The following is a 19,728-nucleotide window of genomic DNA, read 5'->3' as shown; positions in this document are numbered from 1 at the left end:
ATCCCATTTGAACCATATGCTTCTGCAGTTTCTGAGGAGGTCTGATGCGTCACAATATTTGAGACGAAGTGTGTATGTAGCTCTGTGCGATCGACAGCTCCGGGCTCTTTTAGAATATGAACTCCCATTCCATGCTTTCAAAGTGAAGGATGGTGAACGTAGTTGGAAACTTCCGCCACTTCTTTGCTGAAGATTACACAGGAGAAAGTTGATTTTAGCGCCAGTGAAGCAGTAACTTCTTTCTTACTTTGTTTTCGGTGTCTGAGCTGAACCTGAGGATTTCACATGATTAATGCTGGAATGCACAATGTTCTATGGATCCTTTTCCTGGAACCTGGCTCTGGATAGCAATCTCAGCTTTGTCGTTTGAATCCAACCTTTCTTTTCCATGTATCCGTGACACAACTTGCACCTAGAATATGTAACGAATCTGCTGCAGATCACAATGCTTTACTTGCAAATTGTGAGACAATTTCAGTAACTAGACTCGAAGGGCGAAGAACTCGAATACTTGTGAAGCAATGTAATGCTGAGCTGTTTGTATCCGTCGCTGTTAAGGTCTCCCAGTCTGATGAAATAGAGATTACGGCAGTGACAATTAACTCTTTAGATCAAAGGTGCCAGAATGAAGCTGCCATCCAGTACCTGTCTACATGTCATCGTTTTGTCACTTCTCCATCTTTTGCAGGGTGTTTACGATGAACGTGACTCCAGACTGGTAGGTGAACTTCTGTCGCTACATCAATTCCTGTTGCCAATCTCATTCTGAACAAATATTTGTCAACGACCCTGATTGAAAATGTCTCACACTTCATGCCCCGTATCGCATGCATTCCGGTCTGAATATACAAGGAAGTGCAGCAGATTTATATGGCTTGCTGCTTGACTCCTCTGGGAACTCAGTGTGTTTTGCATGTTGTGGAGTTGTAGCTGAGTTCACAGAAGTGTTTTTTTAAAGTCACAGGAGGAGGCCATTCAGTCCATCAAGCCCAGACCAGTGCTGTTACCCAGTGCCATTATAAAATGAGGTATTCTTATTTTAATGGTTTTATATTTTTATAGGATGTGGGTGTCACTAACAAGGCCAGTGTTTATTACCCACCCCATAACTGCCCTTGAATGGAGTGCCTTTGGTCATTTTGGGGACAGTTAAGAGTCAGAACATTGCTGTGGGCTGGAGTCACATGTAGGCCAGACCAGGTAAGAACAGCAGATTTCCTTCACTAAAGGATATTAGTGAACCTGACGGGTTTATATCACAGACAACAAGGTGCAGGGCTGGATGAACACAGCAGGCCAAGCAGCATCATAGGAGCAGAAAGGCTGACGTTTCGGGCCTAGACCCTTCGTATCAGGTCAGGCCCTTTTTCATTTCCAGCTCCACACTGTGTTATCTCTGACTCAAGCATCTGCAGTTCTTGCTATCTCAGGGTTTACAGGGATATGGGCCAAACCCTGGCAAGTGGGACTGGATTAATTTAGAATATCTGGTCGGCATGGATGAGTTGGATCGAAGGGTCTGTTCCATGCTGTACATCTCTGTGACTCTATGGCATAAGAGCAGAACTCACATTCAGTACCACTCAATGGGATCACAGCTGATCTGATAATCCTCAACTCCGCTTTCCTGCTTTTTCCCCATAAACCTTTGATCCCTTCCTGATTAAAAAAAATATGCTTCAACAGCCCTCTGCACAAAAAGAATTTCACACGTTTATAAAACATTTGAGAGAAGAAATTCCTCCTCCTCTCTGTCTTAAATAGACGAATCCTTATCCCGAGATTGTGCCCTGTGGTCCTAGGATCTCCCACAAGTTGAAACAACCTCTCCACACCTACCTAAGCTCCCTAAGAATGTTATATGTTTCAATAAGACCACTTTCTCATTCTCCTAAACTCTAATGTGTACAGGCTCGACCTGTTCAACCTCTCTTCAAAAGGCAGGCAGTCCTTTCAAACCTAGGATTTCTTTATTCACAGGATGAGGGCATCACTGGCCAGGCAGCATTTATTGCCCATCCCTAATTTCCCAGAGGGCAGTTCAGAGTCAAGCACATTGCTGTGGGTCTGAAGTCACATGTAGGCCAGCAGTTTCCTTCCCTAAGGAACATTAGTGAACCAGATGGGTTTTTCCCCCACAACAATTGGTAATGGACACATGGTCATCATTAAACTCTTAAATCTAGATTTTTATTGATTTCAAATGCCACCATCTGCCATAGCAGGATTCAAACCCAGGTCCCCAGAACGTTATCTCAGTCTCTGGATTAACAGTCTAGTGATAATACCACTAGGCCATCGCCTCCCCATGGATGAATTTAGCGATTCTTTTCTGGTCTGCCTCCAATGTCAACATATCTTCCCCCCTAGATCAGGGGGATAAAACTGTTCGCAGTATTTCAGCTATGGTCTAATTATGCCTTGTATAGATTCAGCAAAACAGGCATTCCCCCTTTGTGAAGCCAATGCTGACACTGCTTGATCATGTATATTCCTAAATGCTCTGCCCTTACATCCTTCATGATAGATTCTAACATTTTCCCAATGGCAGATGTTATACGACTTGGCCCTTTGTTACTTGTTTTTTTTCAATCTGCCTCCCTTTTAAATAAGGGCAGTTTCCTAATCCTCTGTGACTTTTCCCAACTCTAAGGATTCCCTGAAGATTACTACCAGTGCATCCACTATCTCTGTAGTTACTTCCTTTAATATCCTCGGAATCACCCCATACTTATTTGCTCTTTAGTTCCATTAGTTTCACCAGTACTTTTTCTCTAGTGATGGTTATTGTATTTACACCTTCTCTTCCTTTTATCCCTCGATTATTTTGTAATTTTGGAACGCTATCCATCTCTTCTACCATGAAGACTGATGCAAAGTATTTATTCAACTCCTCTCTGCCATTTCCTGGTTCCCCATTATTATTTCCCCAACCTCCGTTGCTAAGAGGCCTATATTCACTATTGCTTATCTCTTCCCTTTTATGTATTTAAAGAAGCTCTTACAGTCCATTTTGATTGACTTGCTACTTTACCCTTAAAGTTTATTTTAACCCTTTTTATGTTTTTTTTTGGTGTTACTTGGTTGGTTTTAAAAACTTTCCTCACTATCTGATTTACCATTAATCTTTTTGTGGTTTTCCTCCAATTTGATGCTATCCTTAACTTCCATTGTTGGTTTATCCCCATCCCAGAATTCTTCTTTTTCATTGGAATATATCTTAACTGTGAGCCTCTTAAATGTCAGCCATTGTCTCTCAACCATTTTTTGTAGGTAGATTCCTTCCCCAGTCCAATCCAGCCAAACCTGACTACAATCCTTTGCAATTATCCTTATTTAAGTTGAGCACAGTTGTTTCTGACCCAGGTTTCTCACACTCAAAGTGGATGTTAAAATCTACCACGGCAAGGTCAGAGCATTAGTCTGGTCTTGTGGATCATTGGTGCTACCACACCTGGAGTATTGTGCTCAGTTTTGGTCTCCTCACTTAACTACATTAGGCCAGACCTCATGATTACTGGTCAGTCACAGTATCACTACATCACCATCCCCCTCTAGCCATGTCAATCCCTCACTTCAAAACAGTGAGCTAAAAGCAAACTTCTCTAAAATAATACAAAACAACTGAGGATTGCATGCAAGAAATGCAAATTAGAGAGTCCTTTTAGAATCATTCAACAGGGAAACAGACCCTTTGGTCCAACTCATCTTCACCAACCAGATATCCCAGTCTGACCTAGTCCCATTTGCCAGCATTTGGCCCATATCCCGCTAAACCCTTCCTATTCATATACCCATCCAGATGGCTTTTAAATGTTGTAATTGTACCAGCCTCCATCACTTCCTCTGGAGGCTCATTCCATACACGCACCATCCTCTGCATGATAAAGTAGCCCCTCGAGGCATTTTCAAATCTTTCCCCTCTCACCATAAACTTATTCCCTCCAGTTTTGGACTCCCCCACTCGAGGGAAAAGACCTTGGCTGTTCATCTTCTCCATGCTCCTCATGACTTTCTGATTCAGAGTCTGCTGGATCTGGGCAAAAGGTCCACTGTTGGTTGATAGAATTCCCCACAATGTGGGGACAGGCCATTCGGCCCAACAAGTCCACACAGACCTTCTGAAGAGCATCCCACCCAGACCCATCCCACTACCCTATCCCTGCATTTCCCATAGCCAATGCACCTAATCTACACATGCCTGCACACTATGGGCAATTTAGCATGGCCAATCCACCTAGCCTGCACATCTTTGGACTGTGGGAGGAAACCAGAGCACCCGGAGGAAACCCACGCAGACACAGGGAGAATATGCAAACTCCACACAGTCACCCAAAGCTGGAATCAAACCCAGGTCCCTGGTGCTGTGAGGCAGCAGTGCTAACCACTGAGCTGCTAATTTGCTACCAATCAGAAGGCAGCAGTTTCATCTCTTAGACAAGGAAGTGATGAATCAAACCCTGATCCTTGGAATGTAGGAACAGAAGTAGGCCATTCAGCCCCTCAACCCTGTTCCGCCATTCAATGAGATCATGGCTGATCAGTGCCCTATAGCTCCATATTCCTCCCTCTGGCCCATTTCCCTTAATACCTCTTGCTTCACAAAATCTTATCTATCTCGGATTTAAAATTAACAACTGATCCAGCATCCACTGCCATTTGTGGAAGAGAGTTCCAAACGTTTACCACCCTTTGTGTGTAGAAGTGCTTCCTAACATCTCTCCTGAATGGCCTGGCCCTAATTCTCAGACCGTGCTGTCGGATCCCAGGCTGCCAGGTTACTGTATGGAGTGCCTACCAAGGGAGTGCCAATCTGACAGAGCTGCCGTCCCTCAGGTGGGACATCTTGGGTGGGCACAGCACTGTTTGAAGAATGGCAGGAGAGTGCTCTTACTGTCCTGATACTTATCCCTGAACCAACACTACAGGTTACTTGGTCATTGTTGTGGTTACGAGCTCTCTGTTTGCAAAATGGCTGCTGTATTTCTGTAATTTACAACGGTGACCTAAACTTCAGAGGTAGCCCACTGGCTGTAAAGTGTGGTGCGAGGCGCTATAGAAATGAAAGTTTTGTCATTTGCTGTTTCTCAGTGCATTTTGTCCTCTGCCAATCCTTCTTAGTCAGATCGGTCCCTCAATCCAATCTATTCCAACATCCAACGCACAGCCTTGTGTGTGTGGGCGTGAATTCCCGACCCATCCCTGCTCCAGTCTGCAGCTGTTATCAGTTCCCACATCCTGGAACCTGCATCCTAAACTCCTCCTTTGAACTCAACCAATTCAACTTAACACTGTTCACATCCCAAAATCTCCTGGGCCGCAGTGACTTGCAGTATTTTGGATATGCTGTTGCTGTATCACTTGTTCACTGCCTTTGTTACCTCTAGACATAACTCCTGTTTTCCAAACCTTGCTGGCCAGTTCTCCAACCTGTAGCAGGTCCACCATGCTTGCTGGTCCACCTCGGCTCCCAGTTGAGAATCATCTTGGTTTTAAAATTCAAATTTAAAATCCCTTCTCCATGGCCCTGCCTCCTCCCAGTCTCTGAAATCCCGTCCAGTCCCACAGCCCTCTGAGATATTTCCACTTCTCTAACTCTTGCTTATCCCCGAATTTAATCAGCGTTGACTATAGGAGTTGGGACATCATGTTGCAGTTGTACAGGACACTTTTGGAATGCTGTGTACAATTGCAGTCTTCCTGCTATAGGAAGGATGTTGTTAAACTGGAAAGGACACAGAAAAGACTTACAAGGATGTTACAGGATTGGAGGGTTTGAGCTATAGGGAGAGGCTAAATAGGCTGGGACTTTTCTCCCCTGGAGCATCGGAGGCTGAGGGAGGAACTTTAAGGAGATTTATAAAATCATGAAGGGCATAGATAAGGTCAATAGCAAAGGTCTTTTCCTGAGGAGAGGAGAGTCCAAAACTAGAGGGCGTAGCTTTAAGGTGAGAGGGGAAAGATTTAAAACAGGTCGGAGGGGAAACGTTTTCACACAGAGGGTGAATGAATGATTTATTTTCACTTATATCTGGGGAGATGCAGTGAAAAGTGGTCTGTCACCATAATCCAGTGCCATTTTGAGGTACAAAAGAATGAAAAAAAAGTACTTAAATAGAGTTTAAATAGGGTGGTGCATACATGGAACAAGCTGCTAGAGGAAGTCCATGATACAGGTACAATTACAACACTTAAAAGATATTTGGACAGGTACATGATTAGGAAGAGTTTAGAGGGACATGGGCCAAACACAGGCAAATGGGACTAGTTCGGTTTAGGATACCTGGTCAGCATAGATGAGTTGAATTTTCTTTATTCATTCACGGGATGAGGGCGTCACTGGCTAGGCAGCATTTATTGCCCATCCCTAATTGCCCAGCAGTTAAGAGTCAACCACATTGCTGTGGGTCTGGAGTCACATTTGGGCCAGACCAGGTAAGGATGGCAGTTTCCTTCCCCAAAGGGCGTTAGTCAACCAGATGTTTTATCCCCCTGACAATTGATTCATGGTCATCATTAGTAACTTAATCCAAAAAGAACTCCATCATCTGCCATAGTGGGATTTGGACCCGGGTCACCAGAACATTATCTGGGTTTCTGAATTAACAGTCCACCAATAACACCACTAGGCTATTGCCTCCCTACAATAATTGAAAGGTCTGTTTCTATGCTGTATGACTCTATGGGTATTAGCTGCTAAGGCTCTAAGCTCTGTATTCCATCTTTGTACCTCGCTGACTCTCTATCTCATTTTCAACCTGTAAGAAAGTTGATCTCTTTGAGGATGTTTCTGGTCATCTAAACTAATATTGACTTCTGCGACAAGATGTGCAACTTTATTGTTTTTTTTTAAGTTATTCATAGAATGTGGCTGCCACTATCAAACCAGCATTTATTGCCCATCCCCAATTGCCCTGGAGAAGGTGGTGTTGAGCTGCCTTCTTGAACCACTGCAGTCCTTGGCAGGGGTGTAGAGACATCTACAATACTGTTAGAGAAGCGGTTCCTGGATTTTGATCCAGCGATAGTGAAGGAACGGCGATATATTTCCAAGTCAGGATGGTGAGTGGCTTGGAGGGAAACTTGCAGGGGGTGGTGTTCCCATGTATCTGCTGCCCTTGTCCTTCGAGATGGAAGTGGTCATGTGTTTGGAAGGAGCTGTTTAAGGGATTTTTTAATATGTCTCGAAGCCTCCATGCAAACATTGATGTTTGTCCGATGAATCTGCTTTGTTGATGCTGCAACATTTGGCACATTTAAACATTCCAATGAAAGAGTAGTTGGGACTTGTAAAAGCCTATGAGAGTTTGCATCTTTGTTTGGAATTGTGATTACTTGCAAGAGGCTTGTTAAAATGGTCTAAATGATGGGTCTACAAATGCTGGAGGTGTAACTCCACATGTCAGGTTCCATCACAAACATCCTTCGCAAATAACAGAGTGAAGATTTCTTCACCTCTTTTGAAGAGGAGGGGATTTTGATTCCTGTGTCACCTCAGTGCAACCCCTGGATATTTCATGGGAAAATCTGATTTAACTTTTTCATTTTTCTCTTGTGCATTTGACCTCAAGTCCTTGAGCTGCCCAGAAAAATGCACATTGTGGTCTCATGCTGCAGTAAACATGGTCCGGTTGGAATATGGAATGGACACCAGCAAATGGCAAGGAATAAACTGACAGATCGCAAGAACTGCAGATGCTGGAGTCAGAGATAACGCAGTGCAGAGCTGGAGGAACACAGCAGGCCAGGCAGCATCAGGGGAGCATGTTTCAGGTCGTGACCCTTCTTCAGAAATGGCAGAGGGAGTGGGTGGGGAGGCGGAATATGAGTTGTTGCTCCTCTAGTTTGCGGCTCTGGCCTCATCCCATGACCACCCCTCCCTCTCATCCCCACCTTGACCTGACACAACCTGTCCATCTTCTCTCCCACCTCACCGACCAATCCCCACCACTGCCTACCTGCACTCACCTATCACCACCCCACCTACCTTCCCCAGCCCCACCCCTCCCTCTCTATTTATTTCCCAGTTCCATTCCCCCACCTCCCCCATTTCTGACGAAGGGTCTAGACCCGAAACGTCAGCTTTCCTGCTCCTCTGATGCTGCCTGGCCTGCTGTATTCCTCCAGCTCCATAAAGAATAAACTGAGCACCCCCCCACCTTGATAAAATGAGAAAGTGAATCTGCTTCTGAGTGACAAACTGCGCTTCCAGATCACACAAACGTGTGCCTGAGTAAATAATGCAAAAGAAAACGCTGTGTTGTGAGGCTCTTGGTGTTAAATTAATGCAATCTCTGTGGGTCCAGCAAGATTTGGAATGTGTGCGTGTGGGAAGTCTGGAAACTTCAGTCAGTGGGTGCCCTCTGCTGTCAAAGAGAAGAACTACAACAACAAATTCCCTTAATTCCAGAGGGTGGGATTCTTCCGGCTCACAGCGGTGAGGGAAAATAATACACCAGCCTTCCCAAATGGCCAGTGTTCCCGGGAAAGAAAGACCCTGCTACTGCAGTGGAGGTGAAAGCCCATATGTGATCTAAAGCCAACATAATCCTGAACAACGGCAGCAACAGTCTCATTTTCGCTACATCCTTACAAGTCCCTTTGGGCAAGATGCCTGTTAGCTACAGAACAGTATAAAACTTAGATTTTGATTTTGTACAGCTCTTGTACTTCATGCCCTTATTAATAACAGTGGCTCAGTGGTTAGCACTGCTGCCTCACAGCGCCAGGGACCCGGGTTTGATTCCACCCTCATGCAACTGTCTGTGTGGGAGTTGGCACATCCTCCCCGTGTCTGCGTGGGTTTCCTCCGGGTGCTCCGGTTTCCTTCCACAGTCCAAAGGTGTGCAGGCTAGGTGGATTAGCCAAAGGAAATGCAGGGTTGTAGAGTAGGAGCTTGGGTCTTGGTGGGATGCTCTTTGAAGGATCGGTGTAGACTCAAATGGCCTGCCTCAACACTGTAGGCGGATTCTATGACCTGCTCCCTGAATTTGTCCTGCAGCTTCAATGCTCAGTGCACGTGTCTACCCAGGTCCCTCTGATTTCAACGTTCTTCCAACCGAAACGCATCACCTCATATTCTCTCTGCAGAGAACCTCTTGTGTCACGTATCCACCCACATCATCAACTTGTCAGTATCCTTTTGGAGTTCCACACTGTCCTCCTCACAGTGTGCAATTCCAAGCTTAATGTCATCTGCAAACTTCGAAATTGTTCTCTGCACACCAAGGGCCGCGATCATTAATATCTAACGGGAAAAGCAAGAATTCCAACACCGAGGCTGGCGACACTCCAGTACAAACCTTCCTCCACCCTGAAAAATATCCATTGACCATGACTGTCTTATTTTTGCCTTTTCAGAAGCAGAAGAGGGCAAGTTTAGAGCAACAGATCCGAGCTGTTTCCAACGTGAGGGAATTGCTGTCAATTATTAATTCCTCGGATTGGAAGCGGTGGAAATGCCACCAAAAATTAAAATACCTGGCCGGCTTTGACACACGATCGCGGTCAACCAGGTTCGCTTCTCCATACTACGATGCCGACACGCTCAAATGTGAGATCATTTCTTTCCAAGCCATGTTTCTGCCTTTCTCTTTTACCTGTCAACATGGACAATTGAACTGACTGTCTGTTTCCCATGTAGCTATCGATGACGAATGGCAGAGGACTCAGTGTGTCCCCAGGGAATCCTGCGTCGACGTTGCTAAGGAGCTTGGACGTAGCACTAATACATTCTTCAAGCCTCCGTGTGTTTCCGTGTATCGATGCGGTGGGTGCTGCAATGAAGAGAGCCTGGTTTGCAAGAACACCAGCACGTCCTACATCCGCAAAGAGGTGGCTGCCATATCTCTGGGCTTTTCTGTGTGGTTTATCGTTTTGCTTTTTGGTCGTAAGTCTTTACTCACGCTTGACGGTTAGTTGGCTACTTTGACTAAAGATAGTTTCCTACAAAATCTTCCAGTTCATGTTGCCATTGTGCCTTCTTTTTGAAGAAACGGCCTCTGTGTTTCACTGGTTGGTTTGCAGTGAGGTTTCGCGCTTTAAAGCTCCACTGCAATCAGTTGCTTCCCCCAAGAGCATCAGACTGGGAGCTGCCTGCTATCAATCACAATACACTCCCCCTTTCATTAACCCATATTTGGGCTGATGGAGCCATAGAGATGTACGGCGCAGAAACAGACCCTTTGGTCCAACTCGTCTGCACCAACCAGACATCCCAATCTGACCTAGTCCCATTTGCCAGCATTTGGTCCATATCCCGCTAAACCCTTCCTATTCAGATACTCCTTTTAAATGTTGTAATTGTACTGGCCTCCACCACTTCCTCTGGCAGCTCGTTCCAGACACGCACCACCCTCTGCGTGAAAAAGTTGCCCCTTGAATCCCTTTTATATTTTTTCCCCTCTCACCTTAAACCTATGTCCTCTAGTTTTGGACACCCCCACCCAGGGGAAAAGACTTTGTCTATTCACCCCATCCGTGCCCCTCATGATTTTATAAACCTCTATAAAGTCACCCCTCAGCCTCTGACGCTCCAGGGAAAATAGTCCCAGCTTATTCAGCCTCTCCCTGTAGCTCAAACCCTCCAACCCTGGCAACATCCTTGTAATTTTCTTCTACACTCTGTCAAGCTTAGTAACATATTTCCTATAAGAGAGAGGCCAGAATTGTACGCAGTATCCTAAAAGTGGCCTCACCAATGTCCTGTATAGCCGTAACATGACCTCCGAACTCCTATGTGTCTCAGTGTCCTGACCATTGAAGGCAAGTGTGCCAAATGCCTTCTTCACCACCCTGTCTACCTGCAACTCCACTTTCAAGGAACTATGCACTGCACCCCTAGGTCTCTTTGTTCGACAACACTCCCTAGGGCCCTACCCTTAACTGTGTAAGTCCTGCCCTGGTTTGCCTTACCACAATGCAACACCTCACGTTTATCTAAATTCAACTCCATCTATTTTTAATCCATGAACTAATGAGATGTTTTTCTTCAACCCTTTGCCTGATAATACCACGATCTGTACCACAGGTAGGTCCTTTTTCCACACCAGCCAGAACAAGAATTGAACCCCCAACCCCCACACTGTTGGCACCACACCAGCCAACTGGTCTCCCAAGGGTCTCTGAGTTGGCGTGACCCCTTTACCTGCATGTTGTAGTCTGGATAGTGATGCTGGGCCTTCAACTTCTTCCCATCACATGGCTGACCAGTAACCTTTTCTATCCTTACTGCCCGCTTGTTGGTTATGAGCTTATGCTTGGGCCACCAAGTCTCGGAATGGGACTTTTTATTGACGTGGGCATTGCTGGCTGGGCCCAGCATTTACTGCCCGTCCCTAGTTGCCCCTTGAGAAGGTGGTCATGAGCTGCCTTCCTGAACTGTTGCTGCCCACCAGGTATAGGTAGACCTACAATGCCCTTAGGAAGGGAATTCCAGGATTTTGACCCAGTAACGCTGAAGGAACAGAAACAGAAATTGCTGGAAAAAGCTCAGCAGGTCCGGCAGCATCTGTGGAAAGAAAATCAGAGTTAACGTTTCGGGTCCGGTAACTCTTCCTCAGAACTAATGGTAGCTAGGGAAAACTTGTTTTTTTTAATACAGAAGATAGGGTGGGAGGAGGGAGTAAGGAGTAAACGATAGTTGGGGATAGAGCCCAAAGAGAGAGAAGATCAGATGGACAGATAAAGGAGTGGATAACGATCAGCCTAGGGGAATGAATGGCTGTTAATGGGGACTATTAGTGGTTAACAATGGGTGGTATGTCATAGCAAGACCTGGTGTGTGGGAGCTGGGGTAAGGACATGGGAGAAGCTTTCTGAAGCCCTAGAGTTGTCAAACTTGATATTGAGTCCAGAAGATGATGGCATTCCCAAGTGGAAAATGAGGTGTTGTTCTTCCAGCTTGCGTTGAGCTTCACTGGAACACTGCAGCAAGCCAGAGACAGAGATGTCGGCCACAGAACAGGGTGGTGTGTTAAAGTGGCAGGCAACTGGAAGCTCAGGGTCCTTCTTGCAGACAGGATGTAGGTGTTGTGCGAAGCAGTCACCCAGTCTACGCGCTGTTTCCCCAGTGTAGAGGAGAACACATTGTCAGCAGCGAAAACAGTAAGTAAGATTGAGTGAAGTGCAGGTAAAGTACTACTTCACCTGAAAGGTGTGTTTGGGCCCTCGGATACTGGGGAGGGAGGAGGTAAACAGACAGTAAAAGGAACTCAGCTGTAGGGTTCTCCATTGAGACTTCATACATATTTATTTAACACCAGATAATTAAAACCCTTTAGCCTGATTATCCATTCATGCTATAGGTTGAAACTTTTTACTCCACGAACACAGGAAAATAATGGCATTGAATAAGTAAGCGTGTCCACATTACTGGGAAATGTGTAACTTTTCTTTCTCTTATTAACTTGACCTGTGAATAAGAATGCGAGGATGTGAATTGAGGCATTTGCCTCAATTGTGGGAGATCTTGAGTAGGTTGAAAGCACTGAATTGTCTCTCAGGAGGAATTGTGGATAAGTGTGATTGGTTCAGAAGTGTATGGGATTTACTTACATTTAGTAAATGATACATTTAGAACACTTCCCATCGTAGGAGGAACTTGGAAGCCAAATTAATGGCAAGTTTAATGGCCCTCACTCTTATTAATGTGTGAATCATCCAACAATGTGGACCCAGAGAAAGGTGCTACAGAAAACGGCACCATTCTGCAATGAGCCCAGTCAAGATGGCGACTCCTCCTCAATCTCCCGACTCAATGGTCGAAGAGGCTTCTTGAGTATCAAGAAGTGGTTTCATTTGCTTCGTGATTGTATTGTAACCGGAAATCAGGAAATGGAAAACTTACGAAAGACTTACTTTGCTAAAGTCTTCACAACAGTGGATGAGGATCAAGTCCCAGGATAGATAAATTAAAAGATAAACAGAATTATCCAAGGTTAAAGGATAAATTAGAGTAAATCAAAGGGAAGAACTTATCTGATTAAACATCAGTTAAAAAAAACACATAGTAATAGAAAATATAATTAGACTGAAGATGGATAAACCTTCAGGATTTATGGTTTCCGCACCTGGGTATTAAGAGATGAAGCTGATGATGTTTCAGTCATTTTCATTAAGGAACTGACCCTCTGGATTGGAAAACAGTCAATGTTAATCCAACGTACAAGATGTGCTAGAGAGAGAAGCAAGGAAATTATAGCTCCATTAGTCTCACGTGTGGGGAATGTTCCTCAAATCTGTTTTGGGGGTGGGGTTTGAGTGGCCAAGCACTGGGTAGGGGGGAGGTCAAATCAGAAAAAAACAGGGTGGATTTATAACAGATGAGTCATGTCTAACAAAACTAGTTGAGATCTCTTACATGATGGATAAGGTAGCGGCAATAGATGTTATTTCTATGGTCTTGGCAAACATATTTCACATGTTTGCACAGAAGAAAGCATCAACAAACATGAGAACATATGGAATTGGAAGCAAATGGTTGAGATTGGGAGACAGAGATTAAGGGTGTTTTTATATTCAGTCTTGGGATGTGGGCATCACAGGCAATACCAGGATTTATTGCCAATTCCTAGTTGCTCTTTAACTTGTTCTGCCATTTCAGAGGTGAGTCACCCATGTTGTTGGGGGGTCTGGAGGAACATATAGGCCAAGCCAGATAAGATTTCCTTCCCTGATATTGGGCATTAATTATGAAGACAAGTTGCATGGAATAAGATGGAACTTTCTTGAGCGTAGAAGATTCAGAGGTGATCTAATTGATGTGTTTCAGATATTTAAACACTTTTATTAGTTAGCTAAACCATTTTTTTTTCTAGTAGATGAGTCTAAAAACAAGGAGGTTAAACCTTAACATTAACACTGAGTCATTCAGGGCTGTTATCATCAGACATAACAGGAGAGGTCATGTTGTAGTAATTATGTGGTTCAATTCATGATCCAGAGGCCCAAGTTAATGCACTGGGGACAAGGGTTCAAATCCTACAATGGTGGAACTTCAATTTGATGAATAAATCTGAAATTGAAAACTAGTTTCAGTATAGTACCATTGAGAGATCAAATGATTGTCAAATAACCCATATGGTTCACTAATCTCCTTCAGGGAAGGTAATCTGTGTAATGTCCTCCATGGACCCAGCAAGATCTACACCAGCTCATTGGGCACTGGATCATATGAAGGTTCCAAGTTGTCCTTTCAATACCTGACCATTTGCCTCTTCAGGGAAAATCAAATACCTTTTCTCTGTTCCTTCAAAGCAGGAAGATGCCACCCTATTCTTACTCACTTCATTCAGGGTGGGCTCCTCTATTGATTGTGTCTATTGGAATGTAGATACTGACCTCAACCAGGCCTATATTCTCCATAGTCACAGGTGCCACGCTGCAGCATAAAAAATTCTTGTTGAGCAAGGCAGGATCAATAGCAAATCCTTCCCTCCCCCACGGGACCGGTCCTCTAAACCAAAAGACAAATCTTCAATTATGAGGTCAACCGTGAAGAAGTAAGATGAAGAGGAATGTCTTCACTCAGAAGGTGGTAAATCTTTGGAATTCTCTAGCCCAGAGGGCTGTGGATACTCAATCTTTGAATAGGTTCAAGACAGAGTTCAATAGATATCGAGATTTTAAAGATATCAGGTTTAGGAGGATAGTGTTGGAAGGATTTGAGGTAGATCAACGATGTTCTAGTTGGATGGTGAAACTGCACCTGAGGGGCTGATATGTTCCTAAATGACCGAGGCCCTGGTATCCAGAATCAAATCCATTGCATCTGATGTTGGGACTCTTGTTGTAGAGTAGTGCAGGGACATTAAAGAGCCAGAACCTGTATTTTTATCCTGCCATGCTAGCAGAAATCTAGCAAAGCCTGCAGACTCCATTTGGAAGGGAAAATACAGAGGACCCAGTAAGCCTGCACTGTCAGCTCCATCGATGTCCATTTTCACCTGCCATATATTCTTACAGACCGTAAAATGAGCTGACCAACTGAACAAGAGACAGATATATCAACTTGTTCATCTGCAGTTAAATCCTAGGGTGGTAGCCTTTAGTTTGGCATCAGACAATCCGTTATAATAATGACTGTTGGTGGGTTTAATGCCATTCCCTTTTTCCAGGTTTGGTGGCAGTAGGTACCAGGCTATCCAGGTGAGAAGCTCAAGAGGCAAACCCTGTTGGGCAGGGGCCTTGCTTGTTCAAAGGCACCCTGTGCCCAACTGAGGGAGCTAGCCACCTGGAAAAGGTGGGTAAGGTGTTTGCTGAGAGTCAACCTTGACTCTTGCTGCTGACCCCAGCCTCCACCCCCACCTATGGCCTGGGTCCCTTGGTGGCCCAGGGTCTCAGATATACAACTGACTTCTGGCTGGTGTTACCCAGCAACAAGGAGCAGCCAGCTTCTAATTGACCAGCTTCTCGTGGCAGGTGGGACTTGTAACCAAGGCTCTGGGTCTTGGGCAAGGCCCGCTACTGTCCAGTTAACTGCCTGATCAATAGTTTGTGTGACTGGCCTTCTGAAAAGGAGGCAATGCAGGGCCCTATGTGGTTTACCAGCCGTAGGTAAGATCCCTATCACCAAGAACAAATACAGGTATTTCTCCTATAACGCGATAGTTGCGTTCTTGTGTGACCTTGCACCTTAGGAAATCATGTTAAGGAGAAATCACTATAGAAGGGCGCTATACCTGTACAGCAGAAAGTTGGCATTATTCAAACAGTGTCCATTATTCATCATCACGTTACAACCAATTTGCGTTAATGAAACACACGTTATAGCAGAAATACCTGTATTGCCCTGTGTAAATATATAAAGTGACACATGCTCACTGCTTTATGTTGCTAAAGGTCTTATAGCTTGAGGTTCTGTTTTGCACATTGGAGAGATGAGGCTACCCTTGTCTCCTCATGTGGCCTGCAATGGTTTCTATTGTAAAAGGCTGTAAGGATTAGCAAGCCCTAATACTGAGAAGGGCCTGAGACATCATCTGTTTTGGTGATATCATGTGGACTTGTGAGCAGAACAGTTTTGGATTTTGAGGGAGTAAGACCTAACATCCAGGTCCTCTTCATTGTCTCTGTAACAAGCGCATCAGAGTAACCTGTCCTTAACTGCTAACATGCAATAAACTACATCTTGATCAATACAAGAGCCTCTTCTGGTTACATCAATAAGTGATTTTTCTCTCTTTTGCACTGGGCCTCTATATCATCTGTTCCCTTTGCTCTTCTTCTGCTTCTTTCAGAAGTAGATTAAAAAATAATCATTTTCTGACATATTTTGGGTTCTGAAGAAGAGTCATACTGGACTTGAAACATTAACCCTGTTTCTCTCTGCACAGATGCTGCCAGACCTGCTGAGTTTTTTTCCAGTCTTCTCTGTGATTACTTTTTTTTTGTCTCTATTATGCTAGATTAATCAGCTCCTGTAGATGATTACAGTGAAAGAAAACAGTGGCAGCAAAATCCTGTCAGTGGTGGCTGCATGGATCTCAGAGTTGCTGCCAACTCCTTTATTGACAATATTTATTATAATCCTGGTCTCCATAAGTACCTCTCGCACTCGGATTCCATCCCTTCATCATAGTCTCCTGCACATAACTACTGATTTTAATCAACCTGCTCAGAGATGGTATCGCGCACTTCTGGAGTGGGTGGGACTATAAGCCGTGCCTCTCAGTCCAGGAGTAGGGACGCTACCACTGCACCAAGTTATATTGTGATATCCATCACCATCGCGTTATCGCATCCATACTGCATTTATCTGCCTTCAAACGTAATCCTTTTACTAAAATAGCTGAGAGAGAATGCTGTTGTAAATATCACATAACCAAACTCCATGTGATAAATAAGGGGAGGTACTTCAGAAGCACAATCTCCTTCACTCCAAGTAATTCCATTAAAATGAGGAATGAGTATTGAAACTTTATCACTAACATTTCACTTGTATTTCCAGCTCTTCGAGATTGCCATTCCTCTGACCAATATACCAGAGCTATTGACTGTCAGAATTGCAAACCACACTTCTTGCAAATGCATCTCCAGTCGACATGCTTATTCCATCATTCGAAGATCAATCCTCACACATGAAGACTACAGGTAAATGAAAATCCGTCTCACAGTGGTACCTCTGATTAAAACACCAGTGTGCAATCAAACCAAACGCCATTCTGAGGTTGTAATTTTACTTTATTTGAAAACAGAGAAATGACTAACATAAACAAAATATGCGTCACATAGACAGAATGGTTAAGAAGACTTTTCGCATTTCATTTTTCCTTTATTCATTAACGGAATGTGGACATCGCTGATTGGGCAGCATTTATTGCCCATCCCTAATTGCCCAGAGGGCAGTTCAGAGTCAACCATATTGCTGTGGGTCTGGAGTCACATGTAGGTCAGACCAGGTAAGGATGGCAGTTTCCTTCCCTAAAGGACATTAGTGAACCAGATGGGTTTTTCCCAACAATTGACAATGGATTCATGGTCAACATTAGGTTCTTAATTCCAGATATTTTTATTGAATTAAAATTCCACCATCTGCCATGGTTGGATTCGAACCCACATCCCCGAAATATTATCCGGGTCTCTGGATTAACAGTCCGGGGATAATACCACTAGGCTATTGCCTCACCCCTTCAAAAAAAACATGCTTGCCTTCATTGCTCAGACCTTTGAGTGTAGGAGTTGGGACATCATGTTGAGGTTGTACAGGATGTAGGTGAGGCCTTTTCTGGAGCACTGTGTGCAGTCCTGGTCCCCCTCTTATAGGAAGGACATTATTAATCTGGGGAGAGTTCAGAAGAGATTTACCAGGATGTGCCGGGTATGGAGGATTTGAATTATAAGGAGAGGGTGGATAGGCTGGGGCTTTTTTCACTGGAGTGAAGGAGGTTGAGGGGTGACCTTATGGAGGTTTATAAAATCATGAGGGGCATTGATAGGGTGAATGGCAGGTGTCTTTTCCCCAGGAAGTGGAGTTCAAAACTACGGGGCATATTTTTAAGGTGAGAGGAGAAAGATTTAAAAAACACGTGAGGGGCCTTTTTTTTGTAAACAGTGCGTGGTCCGTGCGTGGAATATAGCTAGACTTAGACGTCTGAAAAGACATTTGGATAACTACGTGAATAAGTAAGGTTTGGAGGGATATGGGCCAAGCGCAGGCAGGTGGGACTAGTTTTAGTTGGCATGGACTGGTCGGGCTGAAGGGTCTGCTTCTGGCCGGTGGAGGTGCTGAGCTCAGATCGGAGGTTAACCCGATAGGGTTTAGAGGAGAACAAGTAAAATGGAGAGTAAATCACTGCTTTTGTAACACATGGTCAGAATCAGCAATATGTGAAGCATGACAAAGTCGCTGCGTGGACAATATACCAGATCACCACTGGCACGTAGCCTCACTTATTTATTTCTTACTTGATTATGGTGTGACCGAAAGTGTAAACTTTCAAAACTGTTCACAAGTTCAGGGAATGCTGGAAATACTGAGTGGGTCAGGCCAGTATCCTGGGAGAGAGAGAAAGACAGAGTTAACATTCCAGGACAGTGTCATCAGAGCATCCGCAACTGTGGTTAATGACATTAAATACTTTGTTTTAATTTTATTGTAAAAATATGCTTATTCATTAAAAAATTACCATTATGCACATACACAGGTACCAAAGTAGTTTTGCACAGTTTTTGCAGGTTAAAAAAAAAATTGGAATTTGACATGCCGTGCAGTTGCAGAAACCAAAGGACACCCTTTATTTTCATTTTGGGGCATCAAGAGGGTCCGACAGCTAAACGGACCCTCATTATACTTTGGCAGGAAAGTGTCAGACGGTGGTCTATCCCTACTGTCCCTTGGCGGTAGCTGCCCCAAGCTTTAGTGCATCCCTCATCACGTACTCCTGGGCCTAGGAATGTACCAGGCTGCAACACTCAGTCAGGGTCAACTCCTTGTTCTGGAAGACCAACAAGGATCAGGCAAAACCAAAGAGCATCTTTCACCAGTTGATGGTCCTCCAGATGCAGTCGATGTTTGTCTCGGTGCGTCCCCCAGACCCTGGAGCACAGAGTCCTGTGTCATGGAGCTGCTCGGGATGAACCTTGACAAAAACCACTCCACCTTTTCTCCAGATCTTCTTGGCGAAGGCACATTCCAGCAGGAGATGTGGGACAGTGTCTACGTGCCATCCTGCACAGAGACTGGGCGTACATGAAGGGTCTCGTGGGTAGTGCCCTTCTCACCACCAGCAAAGCGATGTCTTGGTGCTTGTTGAAAAGTTCTGGTGATGGGGCATTCTGCCAAATGACTTTGACCGTCCGCTCGGGGATCCACCCTCTCCTTTTCCCTCAGGGTCTGTGCGCTGATCACATCCTGATGGACCTGTGGTCAAAGGTGTTTCTCTTTGCAAATTTCTCAATGAAGGTCTAACTACTTGGAGTGTTCCATAGTTAGAAACCAGGCCATCCTTCCTAACACCAGGGACAGGTAGAACCTCAGAATGCAGTGACACTTGAAGGTGCTCACCTTTAAGTTAAGGTGGTTTGTTTTTTGAGCCAGACACTGGTGTATCCAATCTGTAGCCTCTACTTCAGGCCCTCTATAAGGAGTACCACACTATCAGACATGCTGCCTTTAAAATGGGGAGCCGGCCGGACTGGGGATGTAAAAGGTGGTTCTACACTTTGGAAGGTGGGGAGAGGTTTTTTTAGGTGTGTTCTTGACCACCCACCACACCACCTCCCCCACCC

General features: G+C 44.7%; 1 protein-coding gene across 2 annotated transcripts in view; it reads left to right on the top strand.

Annotated features, from left to right (window-relative positions):
* The window catches only part of LOC109923284 (vascular endothelial growth factor D), a 29,220-nt gene continuing 9,492 nt past the window's right edge, over positions 1–19,728 (top strand). Inside the window, exons 1-5 of one of the 2 annotated variants that reach the window (XM_048603357.1) lie at positions 1–718; positions 1,063–1,200; positions 9,361–9,553; positions 9,644–9,834; positions 16,949–17,091. In XM_048603357.1, coding sequence (XP_048459314.1) covers positions 1,120–1,200; positions 9,361–9,553; positions 9,644–9,834; positions 16,949–17,091 — 608 coding nt within the window. In that variant the 5' untranslated portion in view covers positions 1–718; positions 1,063–1,119. The remainder of the gene's footprint in view (positions 719–1,062; positions 1,201–9,360; positions 9,554–9,643; positions 9,835–16,948; positions 17,092–19,728) is intronic. The other variant, XM_048603356.1, reaches the window with a different exon arrangement.

Source organism: Rhincodon typus, chromosome 11 (genome assembly GCF_021869965.1).
Source record: "Rhincodon typus isolate 14 chromosome 11, sRhiTyp1.1, whole genome shotgun sequence".
NCBI lineage: Eukaryota > Metazoa > Chordata > Chondrichthyes > Orectolobiformes > Rhincodontidae > Rhincodon > Rhincodon typus.
This window is presented reverse-complemented; position numbering and strand designations above follow the sequence as displayed.